Source organism: Ambystoma mexicanum, chromosome 9, assembly GCF_040938575.1.
Source record: "Ambystoma mexicanum isolate Mex_15411 chromosome 9, UKY_AmexF1_1, whole genome shotgun sequence".
In the NCBI taxonomy this organism is placed as follows: domain Eukaryota; kingdom Metazoa; phylum Chordata; class Amphibia; order Caudata; family Ambystomatidae; genus Ambystoma; species Ambystoma mexicanum.
This window is the reverse complement of record NC_090931.1, coordinates 388,162,099-388,179,498: the sequence shown is the minus strand read 5'-3', so window position 1 is coordinate 388,179,498 and position 17,400 is coordinate 388,162,099. Positions and strand designations below refer to the sequence as shown.

The window sequence follows — 17,400 nt, the reverse complement described above, 5'->3', positions numbered from 1 at the left end:
TCATCTTTGTGTCACTTATAAGTCAGCGCTGTATATGTGTGTAGGAGAGACTGGGGGAGGAGTCTGGCGAGTGAAATAGGCATGTTCTGCTGAATAAAGACCTTTCTATAGAGGAGCTACGAGGTCATAATGAATATCGTAGTCCTGTCTTGGTTGTGGACGTTTGGTTCCTGCGAAGCACTACGCTATATTGGCCAACCAGATCTTGGCTTCCTTTGAATCTTGCATGCAATCAGGATCAGCAGTTAAGGGACCTCCATTTGCCGGAGTATAGATTAAAATGAACAATGTACTATGATGTAGAGGAGCTATCATTTAAAATGAAGTGGGAAAAAAAGCGCATAAGAAAGAAAAAAAAAAATCACTGCTTTCTTATTTGTGATTTGAGGCCGTCACAAAGGTTATGGGCCTGCATTGTTCGTTTTGTGTGGGATTGCAGAATCCCTGCCACAGTATGGGCCCCTATGATCAATTCACCACGTGCCAGCAAATGTATAAATGCAAGAAAAGGACCAGCACACTTGCCCTCAACATAATGTGTGGATGTAACAAATGGCTATTGTTCTCATTGGTTCATAAGGATTCTTTGAATGATCACAGATTTGTTAACCACAGAACAGAAGTTTGAAAATACATACAATGTAAGAAATTAACTTACACCTTTGTCACGGGCGAAATTTGAGTCAGTCACATAAGTTACAGGTCTGCTGGGATCAATGGATTTTGTATAAGCAATCACAGTTCTATTAAAAATCAAAACACAAAAGAGAAGCAATGAAAATCAGTAATTAAAAACGTACTCCCTTATCGCATTCATAATTTCAGCTTGTCACAAAGTTACAATTGCATTAAGCAGGACTACTGTCGGCAATGTACAACATGTAGTTCAATTGCACATGTTCACACAAACTCGATTTCCTTTCACTCACCCAAAAGAAACAGTTACTTATCTGTAGGATCGGTTCTACAATTTGGCATCTATTATTAGAGTTTGGCATGCATAGACTCCTGATGACAAGTGGGTTAATCTGAAATAGTTTGAACAACATGTTTGGCATTTACAGACCCGGATAATGTGATATTAATTTCACAATCCTTCGTGTGCAAAAAAGTAGCAGGTGAGGCTCTGCTTTATTTTACTCTGGTTGGGACAGCGTTATGGCCTTTCATTATCCAAAGCTGCAGTGCAGTGTCTATAACGGGCACAGCAAATGCAAGGGAGGGGGCCAGAACAGAAATCCTTACCCGGGTAATGCTAAATGTGTACCTGGAACAAAGGAAAAACCCATGGGACGCACCAAAATGCTGAAGAGATTTCAAATAAACATATACAGGAAGGTCGCCAACAATTGACTACCGCAGCAGTAGAAACAGGAAGAAGAACAGCAGAAGATGGCGACGTCAGGAAAGAGACTAGAAAATTGGAAGGATAAGAGACGAAGGAGGGCAGACGGCATGAACAATCTCCCAATGCAAAATGGACGCAGAAAGTATCAGGAGTCAGGGCGCCTGATTTGAAAGTATTGATGCCCATATTGGAACAGAATGGGAGGTATTGTTTCTAAACAACCATTGTTCATTCAAGCATCATCTTGCATTGTGAATCTTTGTGTCCACTTTCCTTCACAGCATGCCAACACGCAAGGGATCGCGGACGTAACAAACAAGCACTGGCAATTCCAACAGTTTTGGCTTTTGTGTATGCATGGGAAAGGCACTGCTGTAGTGGTATTAACAAGCCATCAATGGTAGCAGCCGCAAAATGTTGCACGTACTAGCAGTGCCTAGGAAATGCCTAATACTTATACACCAGGCAGAACTGTTGGCTTTGCCAATACTCCTTTTCATAAGGACTTCAGTGAAGGACACGCATAGTGCTTATAAATAGAGTGGCTGTAACCGGACCTGGTAAATACATTGTTATTGCACCAGTAGCACTTTTACAACTCCAATTAAGTCATTAACTCTCTGAAGACTGCTTTGAAAAAACATTAACAGGCACTTTGAGAACACAGTTTCATGGCAAGGGTAGCTTAAAGAGATCCCAGGAGTATGTCCTTTGGGCATGAAGGGGCAGAAAGTAGGTGGAAATGGCTACAGGGATTTGCATGGACGTGGGCAGTCAATGGATGGGTAAATAACCAAGCAACACCTACAAGCTTTGTGTCCCTCCTCATATGCCATTTCTCCCTAGCTGTAGTCTGGTGTAATAGTTTCGACTTATAGGTGGCCTGATATTCATAGCTAAAAATGGGGGGGGGGCTTCTTTAGTGTGGTGTAGTCCCCTTCTGATGGGTGGGAGAAACGGAGATGGACGAGTGAAGGGGATTTATCCGCTCCACTTTTCTGAGGGGGGGATACAAAATAGTTTGTCCGCCCCCACTCACACGTCACTGAGCAGGAAAAACTTATGGGGCTTTCGTTTGTCACAGGGAATCCGGTTTTGTCCCAGAGTAATGGGTAAACAGAATTGTCATGAGATCCCAAAGCCTGGATCTGCTGCCCAGGCAATTAACATTAACTTTATAGGTGTGGGAGCCCCATGGGCGGACGGGGCAGGGCTCACGAGTCTTTGATGTAACAAAGTTTCCAAACTGTTCACCCACCCTTAGGTATAATTTGACGTGTTCACATTTGCCAATGTGAACCTTTTTTCTGTCACCCCATGCGGGTCATTTTCTGCATGCAAGAGAATAGTGTTAACATGCCAAACTGGTGGGTTTTCTAGAAGGCACTCTTGTATGGTTTTGAGTAAGTATATTCAAACCAGGGAGAAGGCATTGGCCAATCAGATCGCTGGGAAAAAAAAGTAATATGTGGAGAGGCAACAGGGAGCCTCCCCCTGTTACACCCCCCCCACCCCTGGAAACCAGCGAACTCCCTTCGCCAAACCCTCTCCCTCACAACATACCTCTGGGACCGGAGCTTTGAGCTCTGGCCCCTGTTGCACCTTCCGTTCCCGCTGCCATAGAAATGGAAAGTAATGTGGGCATCTTTTTTCATCTGTTTTCCTTCCCTCAGGAGATTGACTGCGCAACCAGCGAATCTCCAGAGGGTGGTGAATAAAACACACGCACCCAGATCAACACCAGTGTTGCATGTCACCCCTCCTGCAGAGCATAGTAGCTCCCAGGAACTGTCACATGTGACCAGGTTAATAAAATAGAAGAGCCGCTTCCGTCTGGTCAGTCGTTCATGAGCTGACTCCGGTGTCGTTCTTCCAGGCACCATGCTGGTGCAACACTACGTGCTGGAAGCTCAAGGACGGGGCCCAGCATGAGGATGGTGCCCCTGCTGGGCAACACCGTCCCCCGAGAATGTCGTGGCCATGTGAGCATGGCCGAGTGTGCAACCCTGGCCTGGGTGCCACCAGACCCGGGGCTGCTGTGAGCTGGGTGCCCCCAGCCCACGTGGTCTGCTCCGGTGATCCGTGGCTAGCAGGGTGATCCCTGCCCATTGTTTGCTGAGTGATCGCAGCCCAACTGGTCCATGTCCGGTGACCCTGCCACCATCTGTAGACCACTCCAGTGGTCCTGGAGAGGGCCACAACAACCAGGGTTTGTCCGACTTTCATGCCCTGGGGGAAATGTGGTGGGGTTGGGGGCACGGACATCGCCGGTACCTGCCCACAGCTATGTCCAACCCAAGCCATAGTAGTTCCAAGCAATAGCGCTGTTGGCATTATGTCACTCTACTTTACAAGATGCAAACAAAGTGTGTGGCCGTCAGTCATGTTGTCAGGTACATGCATCAGCCTCATTATGTGGGAGGCGTGAGTTTGGGTCTTATTCCCTCTCAATGGGAAGTGTCATACGAGGATGAGAGGTAAATTAAGTTTATTGAAACAGCCCCGTTGTGTTGGCCTCCATCTTTTGCAGGCCTGCACAGCCTGACCCGCTTACCGGGGAAGGCTCCCCGGAACCGGACATTGGCGACGAGGGAGACCCCTGCATGCTCGTCAGTCATCAGAGGTGCCCTCTGACACGTGCTGTGCCGCAGAGTGTGTGCACAAGTGCATGCGACCCGAGTTCTTTGGGCGCGGCTGCATGGCGCCAGAGGGGGACCAGGGGAAGGAAGAGCGCCTATGGTGACTGCTTCAGGAGAAGCGCCAGGGCAAGACACAGAAGGCTAAACAGGGCTCTGTGGGTGGAGCGCGGCTGATTGTGTGTACTCCCCTGCTTCACGGTAGAATAAATTCTATGGCAATAAATTCTATGGCCAGACAGGAGGCTCCTATTATGCATTACAATCTTTACTCTGACTTTACAGCAGCAAAGAAGAAAAACTTTTGTATAAAACTTATTTTCTGAACAGAGAACTCATCACAGTTGTAATAATGCAATATAAAACATCCCAATCCAAAATATAGGACAGGCCATGCCCCCAGTGTAACCAATGGGCACAGAGCCAGTTCCATAAATGTCCCTTTCTCTAACACCAACTCCTCTTTCTTTGCTGCTGACACCACAGCTAAGTCACTCCTCCTAGTTCTTGCCTTAGTGTGTGTTAAGACGGAGTTTAGAGTGTTACTTTGTGTTCATGTCGAAAGAGTACTGTGTTATTGCACTGTGACGTTGAAATTGTCATTCTGTTCTTGAATTTCTATGGTTAATGTAATTACCGCTTTCGTGTTAGAACGCTTGGCCTGTCAGTGTTTCATTGTTGCGGTGTTCCGCTTGGAACGTCCGCTATGAGGGAATTACTTTCACTTGTAAACGTCGTCTGCCGCTGTGTTATTTTTCATTCACCTTGCTTCGCCTGCCTCTCATAATAAGCGGCGACGCGTGAACTTAGTTTCCCCTTAGGGGAGTTTGTTTTTATATCCGGAGCCGACGCTCTAACCTGCATGCTCATTAGGACACGCGCGGTAGATTAAAGAAGTTAAGCTTCTTACCGTCGCGCGTCACCTTAGTGAGCATTTTCTTTCTTTCACACGCCTCGCGTGCGTTTGTGATTATACACTGCTCGCGTATGGGGCCAGGTGCAAACAGGTTAGGCCTGTAACACCCTGCTGAGGTGTTTATGTTGAATAATGTATACGGGAGGGGGAGCCCAAGCCAGACTCAGGACTAAGGGCCGTTAACAAAGGTGTACAAAAAGGGGGGTTGTCCTGACTGGAGAAGTCTAAGCTGGCTGCAGTTTATTCATTGCAGTACGATTTTAAAGACAATCCGCTATCTAAGGGTGTCACAATTAATATAATTACCAAAGATAGCAGTACATGAAAAGAACGGTAATAAACCACATGTGCTAAATCATTGGTTTGTAAAGGACCAGCTTTTATTAAGTGGCTATCCTTATTTCTTTAAGCATTTTATGAAAGAATTGTAAATATCATATATCAGGGTGCACATACTTCACCCAAATCCCACAACAAAATACAAACAGGTCTCGGTGCAAAGCATAAAACAAAAAGTAAAGTCAGTACATACAGGCACGTGCTGTGTGTTAACATTGATCCAAAACAAAATGATAGTACAAAGGCATCATGTTTGCCACTAATACATTCTATTTTGCTGTTTTTCTAATTGTAGAATGATTCTACCCAACAGGATTTATAACAGGTTTACCCAATGCAACGTGTAACTGGTGTAACCACAATAATCCTAAAAAGATGTAAAGACCTTGGATGGGTCTATCATAGCCAGGCTAAAGGGTGACCAAAAAGTAGTTGATCGACGTCACTGAAGTAAATCTCAACTAAGATTTTAAGGGGGATCCTGCCACACCACTAGGGTGAAGGAGTCCCTGGACGTTTCGGCTTTTGGTGGGTCACAGCCTTCTTCATGGAGCCAAGGAGTGGAGTTTCCTGTAGAAGATTTAAGGGAAGCTCGTATTACTAAAGTGGATTGTCAAAAAGATGTAGAAGACGCACAGTGGTTTAAAAGGCATGTACATATACATGTCATTGTCACAAGGATACAAGACCCTTTAATTAAAACTCAAAGGAACATGTCTAGTTAACTTGTATTGGTGAACAGAGAATAGCCTCACATCGGCCAAGGTACTGGATGGATGCCCAAGGCTAGTAAAATATAGGATGAGATGCTCCTCTATAAATAACACAGGCTTGTGCTACAATATGCTGGATCGAGGAGAAGCAGAGCACTGAAATGGCTCTAGTGTGACATAAAATACACAATGTGCCCAACATATCCCCCTCCATTGCCCAATGATATAACCATGGAGTAAGTAAGTATTGGAAGTGTATAGTACCTTTAGATGGTGCTGCAAAATAACCCCATTGTGGTTTGCTGCTGCTATGCAAGGTACGAGCTAGAAATGGCGTGCTGGAAGGAGCCTAGCATGCTGGATTAGAAGGAAGCTGCAAGCGTCTGCCTACACAGAAAGACAGAAAAATTGGGAAATAAGAAAGAGGGCCTTGACTGGGCCTGATTTAGTCTAGATTGTGGGGAACCAGACTGTGACTGATTCACTAAAAGGAAGGGGTGCCAAGGCATGGTTAGCTCCCCGGATAGTCATTTACCTTATATTCGTACGTTTGGAAAGAAATCCGGTGCTCCGTCTGGCCTCTGGAGTCAAAATGGAGCTGTACGGTATAGTCCTGAACTGAGCATGCGCCTAAATGAGGATACTGATTTAGCACGCATGCTCAGTAGCATTAAAAACGGGGCCGGCGGCATAGTTTATGTTGAACAAGCCTGCTCGGCTGCCCTATGTTTCACCCTACTAGGGTGAATTCATTTGGAGGATACCAAAATTTATAGCCTGCTCGGCTGCCTCCAGTCCTGTCACCCTGCTCGGGGGTGTTTGTTTACATAGCCTGCTCGGCTGCCACCTTTTCTGTCGACCTGTTAAGAGATATTAATAAATATATAGATTTTAATAGCCTGCTTGCTTCATTTGATTAAACTTGCTCCTTTTGGCCAGCCTGCTCGGCTTCTTTTGGTTGGAGTGTGGTTGACACTCCTTGGTGGCTCTATATTGATTAAAGTTGGTCATGGATAAAAATATGGCTCTGAGTTTGGCGGATGCCAGCAAAGTGCGTCCTTCAAGGAAAAATGATAATGTAGACCAGTCTAGTCAGCAACCGTCTGTAGCACAGGCAATCCAGTCTTCCCTGGATTCAGCCTTGTCTGGTCTCAATGATACCCTAGCTTCAGCGTTTGATAGGCTGATCAACCGCATCGCTGATTTTCACCCCTCTCACGGTGCTGGACCCTCTGTCAAGCCTCCGACACCTAAAAAATGCACCATGAAGAATAAACATATTTCAGGACAACTCAGTCCTTGCCCCGTCACGTTCCCAGAGTCTTCCCCTAGCAGAGGTCAGAAGCGCAAGCGGGATGAGTCCCAGCAATCCCTCTCCTCGACCCATTGGCCATCATAGGCACAGCTCCCTGCAGCAGTATCCCCTATACCTATTTCCACCTCAGATACCTCTGAGGATTCAGATTCACCCCCTAAGAGGCGCAAAAGGAAGGTGGCCCCAATCCCTGCACAAAAGGGTCCAGTGCTAGATGTTAATAGTGTTCCATTTTTTGACCCTGCCCTCATATTACACCCTAGATCGGCAGAGTGGCAACCTTCTCAGGGGATTTCTTCATTCCTAGAATATTGGATCAGGCATCCATTACCTAAAGGGGACAGCAGTAAGTTGAGGTCTGAATGCCCAAGGCCATCAGGGAGCTAAGAATTAGGATTAGAGAACATCTGGCCAATTTGAACAGTCAAGACATCAAATTGCCTTTCGCAACACATTGGCAAAAAGAACATCAAATGGCACACAGAAGCGACATCAGATTTGTGGGTCTGCAGCATATCAAGCCACATGCAAGAGGTGGAGACAGACAACTGAGGCTAAGACAAGCAGAAGCACGCATGATCTGCAGGCTAAGATGTGTCCAGCTCGGTCTTAACCAAGAACATGAACTGAATGTATTTCTATGATCAAAATGGGATAATGTAAAGTCAAATAATCTTATGTTGAGACTTCATGTTGTGACCACACTACAATCGATGTGGCAGTCCAATCAGGGGCTATCTGGCTTATTCATATTCATTCATATTGTTATTGTTTTTGTGCGTTAATCAGAACCAGTAATTTGCCTAGGGACCTTGTGTAGCTCACATCACGTAGGCTACTACATTTAATCAGCCATTCCGGCTGCATGACCTTTCTTCTTTGACACATGTATCCTTCCTTTCATTCAACATTTAACACACTGCCAATATTTTGTTAACAGTTCTGGGAAAGTTCCGTCTGAAATGTTACCAGTTTAGACCTCTTGACGTATTATTTGACCAGTATTTCAATGAGAAGACCCGTACTAGAGTCATCCCATCAGCATACATTTACAGTGGTGATACGTGGTTGCGCTAATTATATTTACAGCAGTATATCAGGGCTACCATCTTTTCTGATGATGAGATGATTGGTAGCGCAAATAATAATCACAGTGGCGTATCATGCCACCCATACATGACATGCATTGCCATAAAAACATTTATTTAGAAGACTGGCATAAGAGCCATGCCATTAGTACTTATTTATATGCTTAAGTGAGATGATCACGTGCGCTAATATAATTCATAGTGGCACTTCAGCTTAGCTTCCCCATTATTCACCCATACGTGGCAGTGAGTGCATACCTTCAAACATTTACTCAGCTATTTTTACTGAATACTTTTCCAAGAGGACATTTATGTGTAGCACTGCACGTAGGTCACTAGGCAACAAGGGTTTCTAAATAGGTCTAGCTTGCTCAGTGTAATTTGTTAACTCTTCAGCAATTATGTTTAAACGTTTTTATTTTACATACGCAACCTTTGCTGCTGCTATTATCTCATTTGGGGATATTCCGACCCTTTTTCAGGAACTTAGCAAACTAACACGTCTCGGAAGGCACGGCTTATTACAAGAACTACGACTTGGGTTACTAGGCGACCAGTGCTCGAATTGGTCACATGACCAAAGTCTATACCGCCTCTGCTGAGCTGCTATAGGACAGCTCGGACAACACCCACATTCCTTCCAGGGTGCGACCGGAGAGCCGGCAAGGATTACCAGGCATACACGCATTCAAGCGGCAAATGGGTAAACTGACTTAGCACTGCAGTAAATCATTGTTCTATGGAGAGCATTCACACCGCAGGCTTTCTGAGACATGCACTGACGGAAGCCATGCCGGTTTTGTCTCTTTTTTTCCTTTTTACTGTTACTAGCACACAAGAATGACGAATGATATTACACAAGATACCTAGATAAAACCAATTACTTCACTTGTTCAAGAGCAAGCTTGTGACTTGATGGTAAACTCGAGTGAATTATTTTATACCGTGACTACGTAATGGGTTAAGTTCATTTTTAATTCTTTGGGCTAAAAATAAGCATTGATTATTTTCTTAGATTTGCACGCATGAATGGAAGTTTTCACGCAAACTTTTGGCTAACGCTAATTGCACAAGTCACATGGCAGACCACACAACGTGTTCTATATATCAGGTACCCCTTCCACATGTACTGCCTTCTCCCTCTGTGATGTGGCCTCTTACAACCGAGCAGTATTGGAATGTTTTGTGACAATATAATGGATTGCATTACAATCTGTATTTAGAATGAGAACATGCCTGTCTGAACTAATGGGTTTTTTCTCTTCTTTTTGTTTTCCCTTTTCCCTTCCCTTCCCTTCTCCTGTTTCTGTGCTGTTTTTGTGCACCTACATTTATGTTTGGGATTTTGTTGTCTCAACTACAAATTGGTGATAATCATGGATATGCTCCAATGTTTGGGTACAATGTTTTATTTATATTTTTCAACCTTTCTTGATAGTAACATATTTGTTTACGCCCTGAGGACGGCCCAGAGAGGGCTGAAACACGTGTTGGCGTGGCGTTTTTTCCTTCTGTTGATTAAATCTATGGAACTTTAAGTACATTATTGTTGTCAGCTACCTTTACTGTCTAAAGGAAACTTGTGGGCTCATTTACCTACCCTTATACAATCCATTTTCATGAACACTGGTTGGGAGCGCAGATAGTGAGGCACTCCGCCTTTCTCAGTCTATTTCTTTTGGAAGGGGTACCGAGAAATTCCCCTTCCACGCCCCACTACTGCAGCAAACCCTATTAACAACATTGACTCTAACCGCATTAATAGTCAGAGGCTGTGCGCAACTACCCGTTTGTGGCTACATTTCTCGGACATTGCATATGTACATACGTTTACAGCTTTGGATAAAGCTCAGGCCAATATTAGAAAGTTGTTTTCACATAAGGTTTTCCCCAAGGCCAGACGAGGCAGAGCCTGCTCTTCCGGCCGCTTCTCCCAGGGCCATTCCCGTCCCCGTCAGTTTGCCTCCCGAGGCGCACATAATTCCTCCTCTGCTCGAGGAGCGAATAACCAATTCTTCCCTCAGCACAACACGGGTTGGAGAGGACGTGGAGGAAGAGGTGCCAGGAGGTCCAGAGGAGCATCAGGTACTTTCTCAAGTGTGAAGAGTTTTTTCCCACAAAGGTCTAGAGGGCAGACTAGCCAGGTTCCTCCCACAGTGGGAGTCCCTCACATCAGATCCCGAGTATTGCAGACAGTCCAAGGTTATCGCATAGAATGTTATTCCCCTCCTTGCCAGCTCTCAGCTCCCCATCCATTAGTTTTGGACGAGGTAAAAAAAGCTCTAACAGATGTAGAGGTCAAGGACCTCATCTCCAAGGGAGCGGTAGTCCCGGCCTCTTACAGGGCCTCTCAGTTTCTGAGTACCATTTTCCTAGTTCCCAAACCAGATCAGGGGTTTCGCCCAGTGATAAAAAAGGCCCTCAATTCCTTTGTAGTATACCACCACTTCAAAATGGAGGGAATCCATCTTCTCAGAGACACCCTTCTCCCAGCAGATTGGATGGTAAAGTTGGATCTCAAGGATGTAGTTCCTGTATTCCCTCCACACCACAGCGTTTCTCCAGTTTCAGTGGGGGGCGGGGGGGGGTCGGGTTTGGAAATGTGCCTCCCTCCCATTTGGCCGGTCTTCAGCCCCATGGTGCTTCACCAAGTAGATGAAACCTGTGATGGCTCTTCTCGGGTCCAAGGGGATTCGAATAATTATATATCTCGACGACATGCTCCTGTTAGCCCAGAACTCTCAGAATCTGCGCTCTCACCTGGAATTTACGGTGACTCTTCAGAGCTTGGGGTTTGTATTAAATGTCAAGAAGTCCATATTGAAGCCTACGCAATGTATCCAGTTTCTGGGCTTCGATATAGATTCGAAGCGTTGCATCCTTCTCCTCCCAGACACCAGGTTAACAAAGATAAGGAAAGATTCGAGTTATCCTCAAGATAGACAATATTTCTCTCAGATTGTTCACCAGAATAGTAGGGATGTTGTCAGTATCCATCCAAGCTACTTTCCCAGCCCCCCTTCACTACAGAGCGTTACAACGTCTGAAAGCTCGACATCTGCACAGATGTCTTTCTTACTCGCAGATGGTAGTGCTATCCCCAGAAGCCAGGTTGGAGCTCCTTTGGTGGCTCAGACACATGGATGCATGGAATGGGAAAGCGATTTTTGGTCCCACTCCGGATGTAGTGCCGGAATCCGACACCAGCAGAGCGGGTTGGGGAGCCAGGCTGGGTCAGGTTTCTACAGGGGGAAAATGGTACGAAAAGGAGAAAGAGCTCCATATCAACTGCCTGGAATTGTTATTGGGGTCCTTTGCAGTCTGAAGTTTTCTCAAGGATCAAGGGAATTGTTGTGTTCTCCTCCGCATGGACAATGTTTCGGCAGTGAGATATGTCAATCATCTGGGAGGGAACATGTCCAAGGTCCTAGCGGATCTGGCAAGGGACTTGGCATTTTTGCCTAGATCTGAATATTGTGTTAAAGGCGGAATACCTTCCGGGGATCAGCAACGAGGTGGCGGATTGGAACTCCAGACACCTTCAGGACAAGAGCGACTGGATGTTAGACAAGGGCCTCTTTGCCAAGATAGAATTTCTATGTGGTCCGTTTTCAGTGGATCTGTTTGCCTCGAGGCTAAACTGTCAGGTGCCCAGGTTCTACAGTTGGAGACCAGATCCTGGCGCTCTAGCTACCGATGCATTCCTACAGGATTGGTCGGGTCAGAGGTTGTACGCCGCCTTCCCTCGCTTTGCTATGATAGCCAGGGTATTGGTTCAAGTTTGCAGACAAAAGGCCATGCTAGTGATTCTAACCCCCTTTTGGCCTTGCCAAATTTGGTTGCCGGCTCTCCTAGAGTTGTCAGTAGACATTCCTCGTCTTCTTCCCCTTTATCCCCAGTTGCTAACAAATCTGGGAGGCTTTCCTCACGAGCTTGACACTTCCTCTTTTGGTCCCCATTCGGTTAGGGGTGCTAGGGCCTCAAAAGCCGCTTCCTTGGGCGGCAGCCTGGAACAAATTCTTAAAGCAGCTAATTGGTCAAGAGAGTCAACTTTCAAAACGTTTTTATCATAAACGCATTGCTCACGTAGCTGTTGATGTTCTGCAAGGGCTTTGAACTTGCATAATAGGAGCCTCCTGTCTTGCCATAGAATACAAAATCCCCCACACTAGCGTGAGATGGGGGTTTAGATTCTATTAAAGACAAGGAGGCGAATATTATATTTACTCGTTTGTTTTGGTTATTTCAGATTTCGGGTGAGAGGTCCGGGTTGAATGGAGATCAGTTCAAGTTCAGTTTGCGGGAGAGTTCAAGTTACGCCTGTTTTCATTGGGATCATCACTCCTCGTGCTAGGCGAATGATTTCTACATGAATGATTTCTACAGTGAACGTTCAAGGAAGTGCAGCGTCAGAAAGAGGAGTTGGTGTTAGAGAAAGGGACATTTATGGAACTGGCTCTATGCCCATTGGTTACACTGGGGGCATGACCTGTCCTCCATTTTGTATTGGGATGTTTTATATTGCATTATTACAACTGATGAGTTCACTGTTCAAAAAAAAGTTTTATACAAAAGTTTTTTCTTTGCTGCTGTGATGTCAGAGTAAAGATTGTAATGCATAATATTCTCCTCTTTGTCTTTAAAATAATCTAAACCCCCATCTCACGCTAGTGTGGGGGATTTTGTATTGTGTCGACACAGGCAGCAAGTGAGTTTGGCCCATAAGGTGAAAACCAACCAGTGGTGGGTGCACAGAGCGCATTGGCACATCAGTGAGAGGACCCATGTGGTGCAGAGCAAGCAGCAATGTGTGCACAGAGTGAAGTGCCCCAAGAAGGCACAAGGCAACCTGTGAAGGGTGGTGCAAGGCGACCAGTGCAGGGTGCACAGAGGGTGCAGCGGCTCGCTCAGGCAGACAGTGCACAGAAGAAAAGGGTGAGTGAACCAAGTGGAGCCCAAGATGTCGGAAGAGGATATTCCTGCAACTGTGTCAGCACGATTGTCTAACCGATTTCAATTGGTGCAAGTGGAAGCTGTACCCACAGTGTTTGATCTCACGGATAACAGCAACCTGGTGCCTCAATTGGTCTATTGAAACATGGATTTCAAGGTCTTTTTTGGGGCCATGGGCCTCAAAGACGATGAGAGGAAGAAGAATATGTTGAAGCTGGCGGTGGGTGCGGCTGTGCGTGACATACTGTACAAACTGGTGGATGAAGAGAAGGCGACATTTCAGGAAATACAAGATGCATTATCAAATTACTTTGCGGCACATACCAATGTGGATTACGAAAGGCATGTTTTCCACACAACCACACAAGACAAAGGAGAAACACTGGATAACTTTGTAATGCGGCTACGCATATGCATCAAACAATGTGCATTTCACGCTAGTCCAATGAGGAGTGTGAGAAACCTGAAGGTATCTCACTGACTAGTCCCCGGGGATCTGTCATCCAGGTGGCCAGGACACTGCCATCACTATTGGATCTAGTTCCTGGGGGTGGACCGGTGCAGGAGGATCACCTGGATGAGGGGTCCTCGGGGAGTGGAGTGGGACGCTGACCAGTGAGACGCGGTACCCCCATCCTTATAACACCTTTTCCCCTTCCTACCCCATATGACGGAGAAACTCTATCCTCTGCCCTCTTTTCCGCCACAAACACTTTTCTCACACCATGAAAGACAACAGACTAAAACCAGGGGTGTTTACCTGGCACGTCCCAACACAAGGGTCAGGCAGTTGACAATAACTACACACACCTGACGGCCCTTTCCCTTTCCCATAGGGATGAAAGGTGGAGCACGAGAGCACACTTTGAGCAAAGCAGACTGCACAACGAGACAGCTATTCCGGGATGGCAGTTCAAGAGGAGGGGAAAGGCAGTGAGAACCGAAAGGACAACAAGGAGGGAAGTGCCCTTTGCCCTTTTTGACCCAGACCCGCAAAGTCTCAGAGAAAGGAATCACAAAGGCCGGGAACAGCAGCTAGCGCGTGGTGTAACAGATGTCAATGGTAGACGGTGCCCTCCTACGCTGATAACCAAGACAGGGAGAGACGCTTGCTACCTTGGTACCGTCCTTGACTCCAGAGACAAGAAATGCCAAACGGTTCATCACAGCCGGTGAGTCGGAGGGAGAACCGATAATAAACCAAACTGTGTGCAAATGGCAACCTAAATTGAATCAAAAAACAAAGACTGTGTTGCAGAACTGTTAGAAAACCCAGGGAGAGCCAACTGCAGAGTGATCCAGCGCCACGGGGGCACACATTTGAAAGACTCTGGCCGGTCCCCTTTTTGTTGAAACTACAGATACCAGAAGGCCCTAGGAGAGCCGATGGAAGGTCAAAGTGGTCATACAAGGGTCAAGTAAAACCCATTGTACAATCAAAAAGTCTTTGACCCGTAACCAAGAGGAAGTGAGATACCTTTGAACTTTTTAAGGACAAGCATGAACCCGACTGAGGCATGTCCGCAGTGAATTGATGGTCGGAGCCCGATCGAGGGAGGCTATCGGAAACCAAGAGAAAGCCTGACTGGGGGCTAAAACCCAGACTTGGTCAAAGTGGTCATACAAGGGTCGAGTAAAAACCCCTGTACAATCGAAAGTCTTTTGACCCATATCCAAGAGGAAAGCTAAGGGAAGTAAATCCTGCATTGCGTAAAGCAAAGTGAACTGTGAAAATGCCAAATGCGAACCCGGCTGAGGGATTCCTGTAAAATGGGGTGAAGAGCGATAACCCTGTGAACATTGTGTTGGCAAGAGTGAGCCTGGCCGAGGGATGTCCACAGTGAGATGGTTTAAAAAGACATTGAGACTCGTGAATATAAGTGAAAAATTTTGTGTAAAAGGCTGTAGTGAACCCGACGGAGGAAGGCTAACATTCGAGAAGGGTCTGTGCCCAGAAGAGGGGGATCCAAGGGTGAAGAGTCATCACCCAAAGTACATACAGAAAGGAACTTGTGTCCAAAATAACAAAACACATCAGGCCCTCGGAGGCAAGAGACTTTGTAGAAAAGAGACTTCACCAACGAAGGTCCTGATATCGCTGAAAGGAACTGTAACCTCGTGCTGGAGAAGCCCAGGAGTGTGCAGTGCTCAAGAGTCCCACCTTGTCCCGTTTCTAATAACGTGAGGAAGGCAGATCCCGGCAATAACATCCTGATTTATCATTTGTAATCACTTACTACACTCTTTTTGTAACTTAGCGGTAAGGATAGGCAATAGGTTTCTTTTAGTATAGGCCCTTTTATTTGACAATACACCACTAGAACTGCCGTTTTAGTATTTGATGGTCTCAGCTTGCACCCATCTTAGATTTAGGTTTAGATTAGATGTTTTTCTCACCCATTTATAAAGTTTAATAAACACCCTTGAACTGTGATCACTTGTGTCTGTCTTTACTGTTGCCACCATGAGTTCCTTACAGGAGCCATCAAGATCTCAAATAATTGCCAGCTGTGAGTTGTCAGAATTCAGGAAGAAGCTCCTGCAAAATCAGTGGTCATTGGATGAAATACTGGCAACTGCGCGAACAGAGTAGGCCATTACTCAAAAGGTTCTGAACATGAGCAAGCTCAAGGTGTCACTGCTAGTGAAAGATCAAGAAACCATAAAGAAATTGATATCTAGCCAAAGTGAGGGTGGCAGGAAGACTGACGCAACATGTCTCGGATGCTGTTTTGAATTCCCGCACGACAGCACATGTCCAGCGATACGACATAAATGTGCAACATGGGAGGGTGACCACTTCCAGGCAATATGTAGACACCCCCCCCTGTGAGCATTTCCCACCATGTGTCACCGGGAGGGGGGGAAGATGGTACATGCAGTATTGGGGAGAAGAACAAATAGCAAATAGAGAATATTAGAAACAGACGGGCAGAAGAAAAAAGGCAAGAATACCTCTCGAGAAGGCCACCACTCCAGAACGCACCAGCTTGCATCGGAACAGAAGGAGTGTAAGGTACATTGAGGTCCGATCGCCATCTGGAAGTGAATCATCCGTCTCATCTGATGATCACAGAAAAAAAGGCTATGTGTGGGCCTTGGGAAATGACACTGCAAAGGAGCACAGCCCCATACTAGTGCTACAGGTTAACACACTGATAGAATGTTTAATCGACACTGGTGCAACGGTGAACCTGCTGAGTGAAGATGCCTACCAACGTCTACCACACCTCACCCAAGCGGAAGCCGTCAAAGGTGGACATCTATCCATATGGGTCAAACACTCCTATACCCAGCAAGGGCATGTTTACAGCCTTGTGCACACACAAATCGCACTCAGCCCGCAGCACATGCTCACCACTGAAGCAAACAGTGGGTGCAACCTAATTTTCAAGATTGCACTGGACAAGGGTTTGGTTCACATCATATACCATCTCATGGCACACAAATACATCGCTTGTGATGGGGATGTGGTAAAGGCATTCCCCAAGTTATTCCAAGGGCTGGGCAAACTTCGAAAGAGCAAAGTGTGGTTACATATTGATCAGACCAGTAGCCCAGTATTCCAGCGGAATTCCAGTTAATATTCAAAAACAGGTGGAAGAAGAGAATCGCCAGCTGCTAGACCATATCATAGAACCGGCGACTGGACCTATGCCTTGGGTGTCCCCTGTTGTGCCCATGCTGAAAGGAACACCAGACCAGATGGGTCCATAAAATTTGCGTGAACATGCGCAGGGTCAATGAAGCCATTCAAAGGGAGGGGCACCAGGCACCGAGAATCACAGACGTGATTCATCTTCTTAAGGGGGCAACAGTATTTTCAAATTTAGACCTCAACAAGGGCTACTGTCAGCTCGAGCTCGCCCCGGAATCCTGATAGATCACTATGTTCGTAACCCACTAGGGTTTACACAGATATAAGTGGCTACGTTTAGGGATATCCTCACCCGTGGAAATATTTCAGGAACACATCCATCAGGTCATTAAACATGGTCTGGAAAGATAGTTCAGGGGCAACGTGCTAGCCTTAGGAGCAAGACAACACAAAGCAACACAGGTTCGATCCCCGCGTCTGCGCTTAGAAACCTC

The 17,400-nt window shown here is 46.1% G+C and overlaps 1 protein-coding gene across 1 annotated transcript in view; it reads right to left on the bottom strand.

Moving 5' to 3' along the window:
- GUSB (glucuronidase beta) overlaps positions 1-17,400 on the bottom strand; it is a 579,332-nt gene that overhangs the window by 107,466 nt on the left and 454,466 nt on the right. Inside the window, exon 9 of the mRNA XM_069614870.1 lies at positions 659-743. Within this exon, the coding sequence (XP_069470971.1) occupies positions 659-743 (85 nt within the window). The remainder of the gene's footprint in view (positions 1-658; positions 744-17,400) is intronic.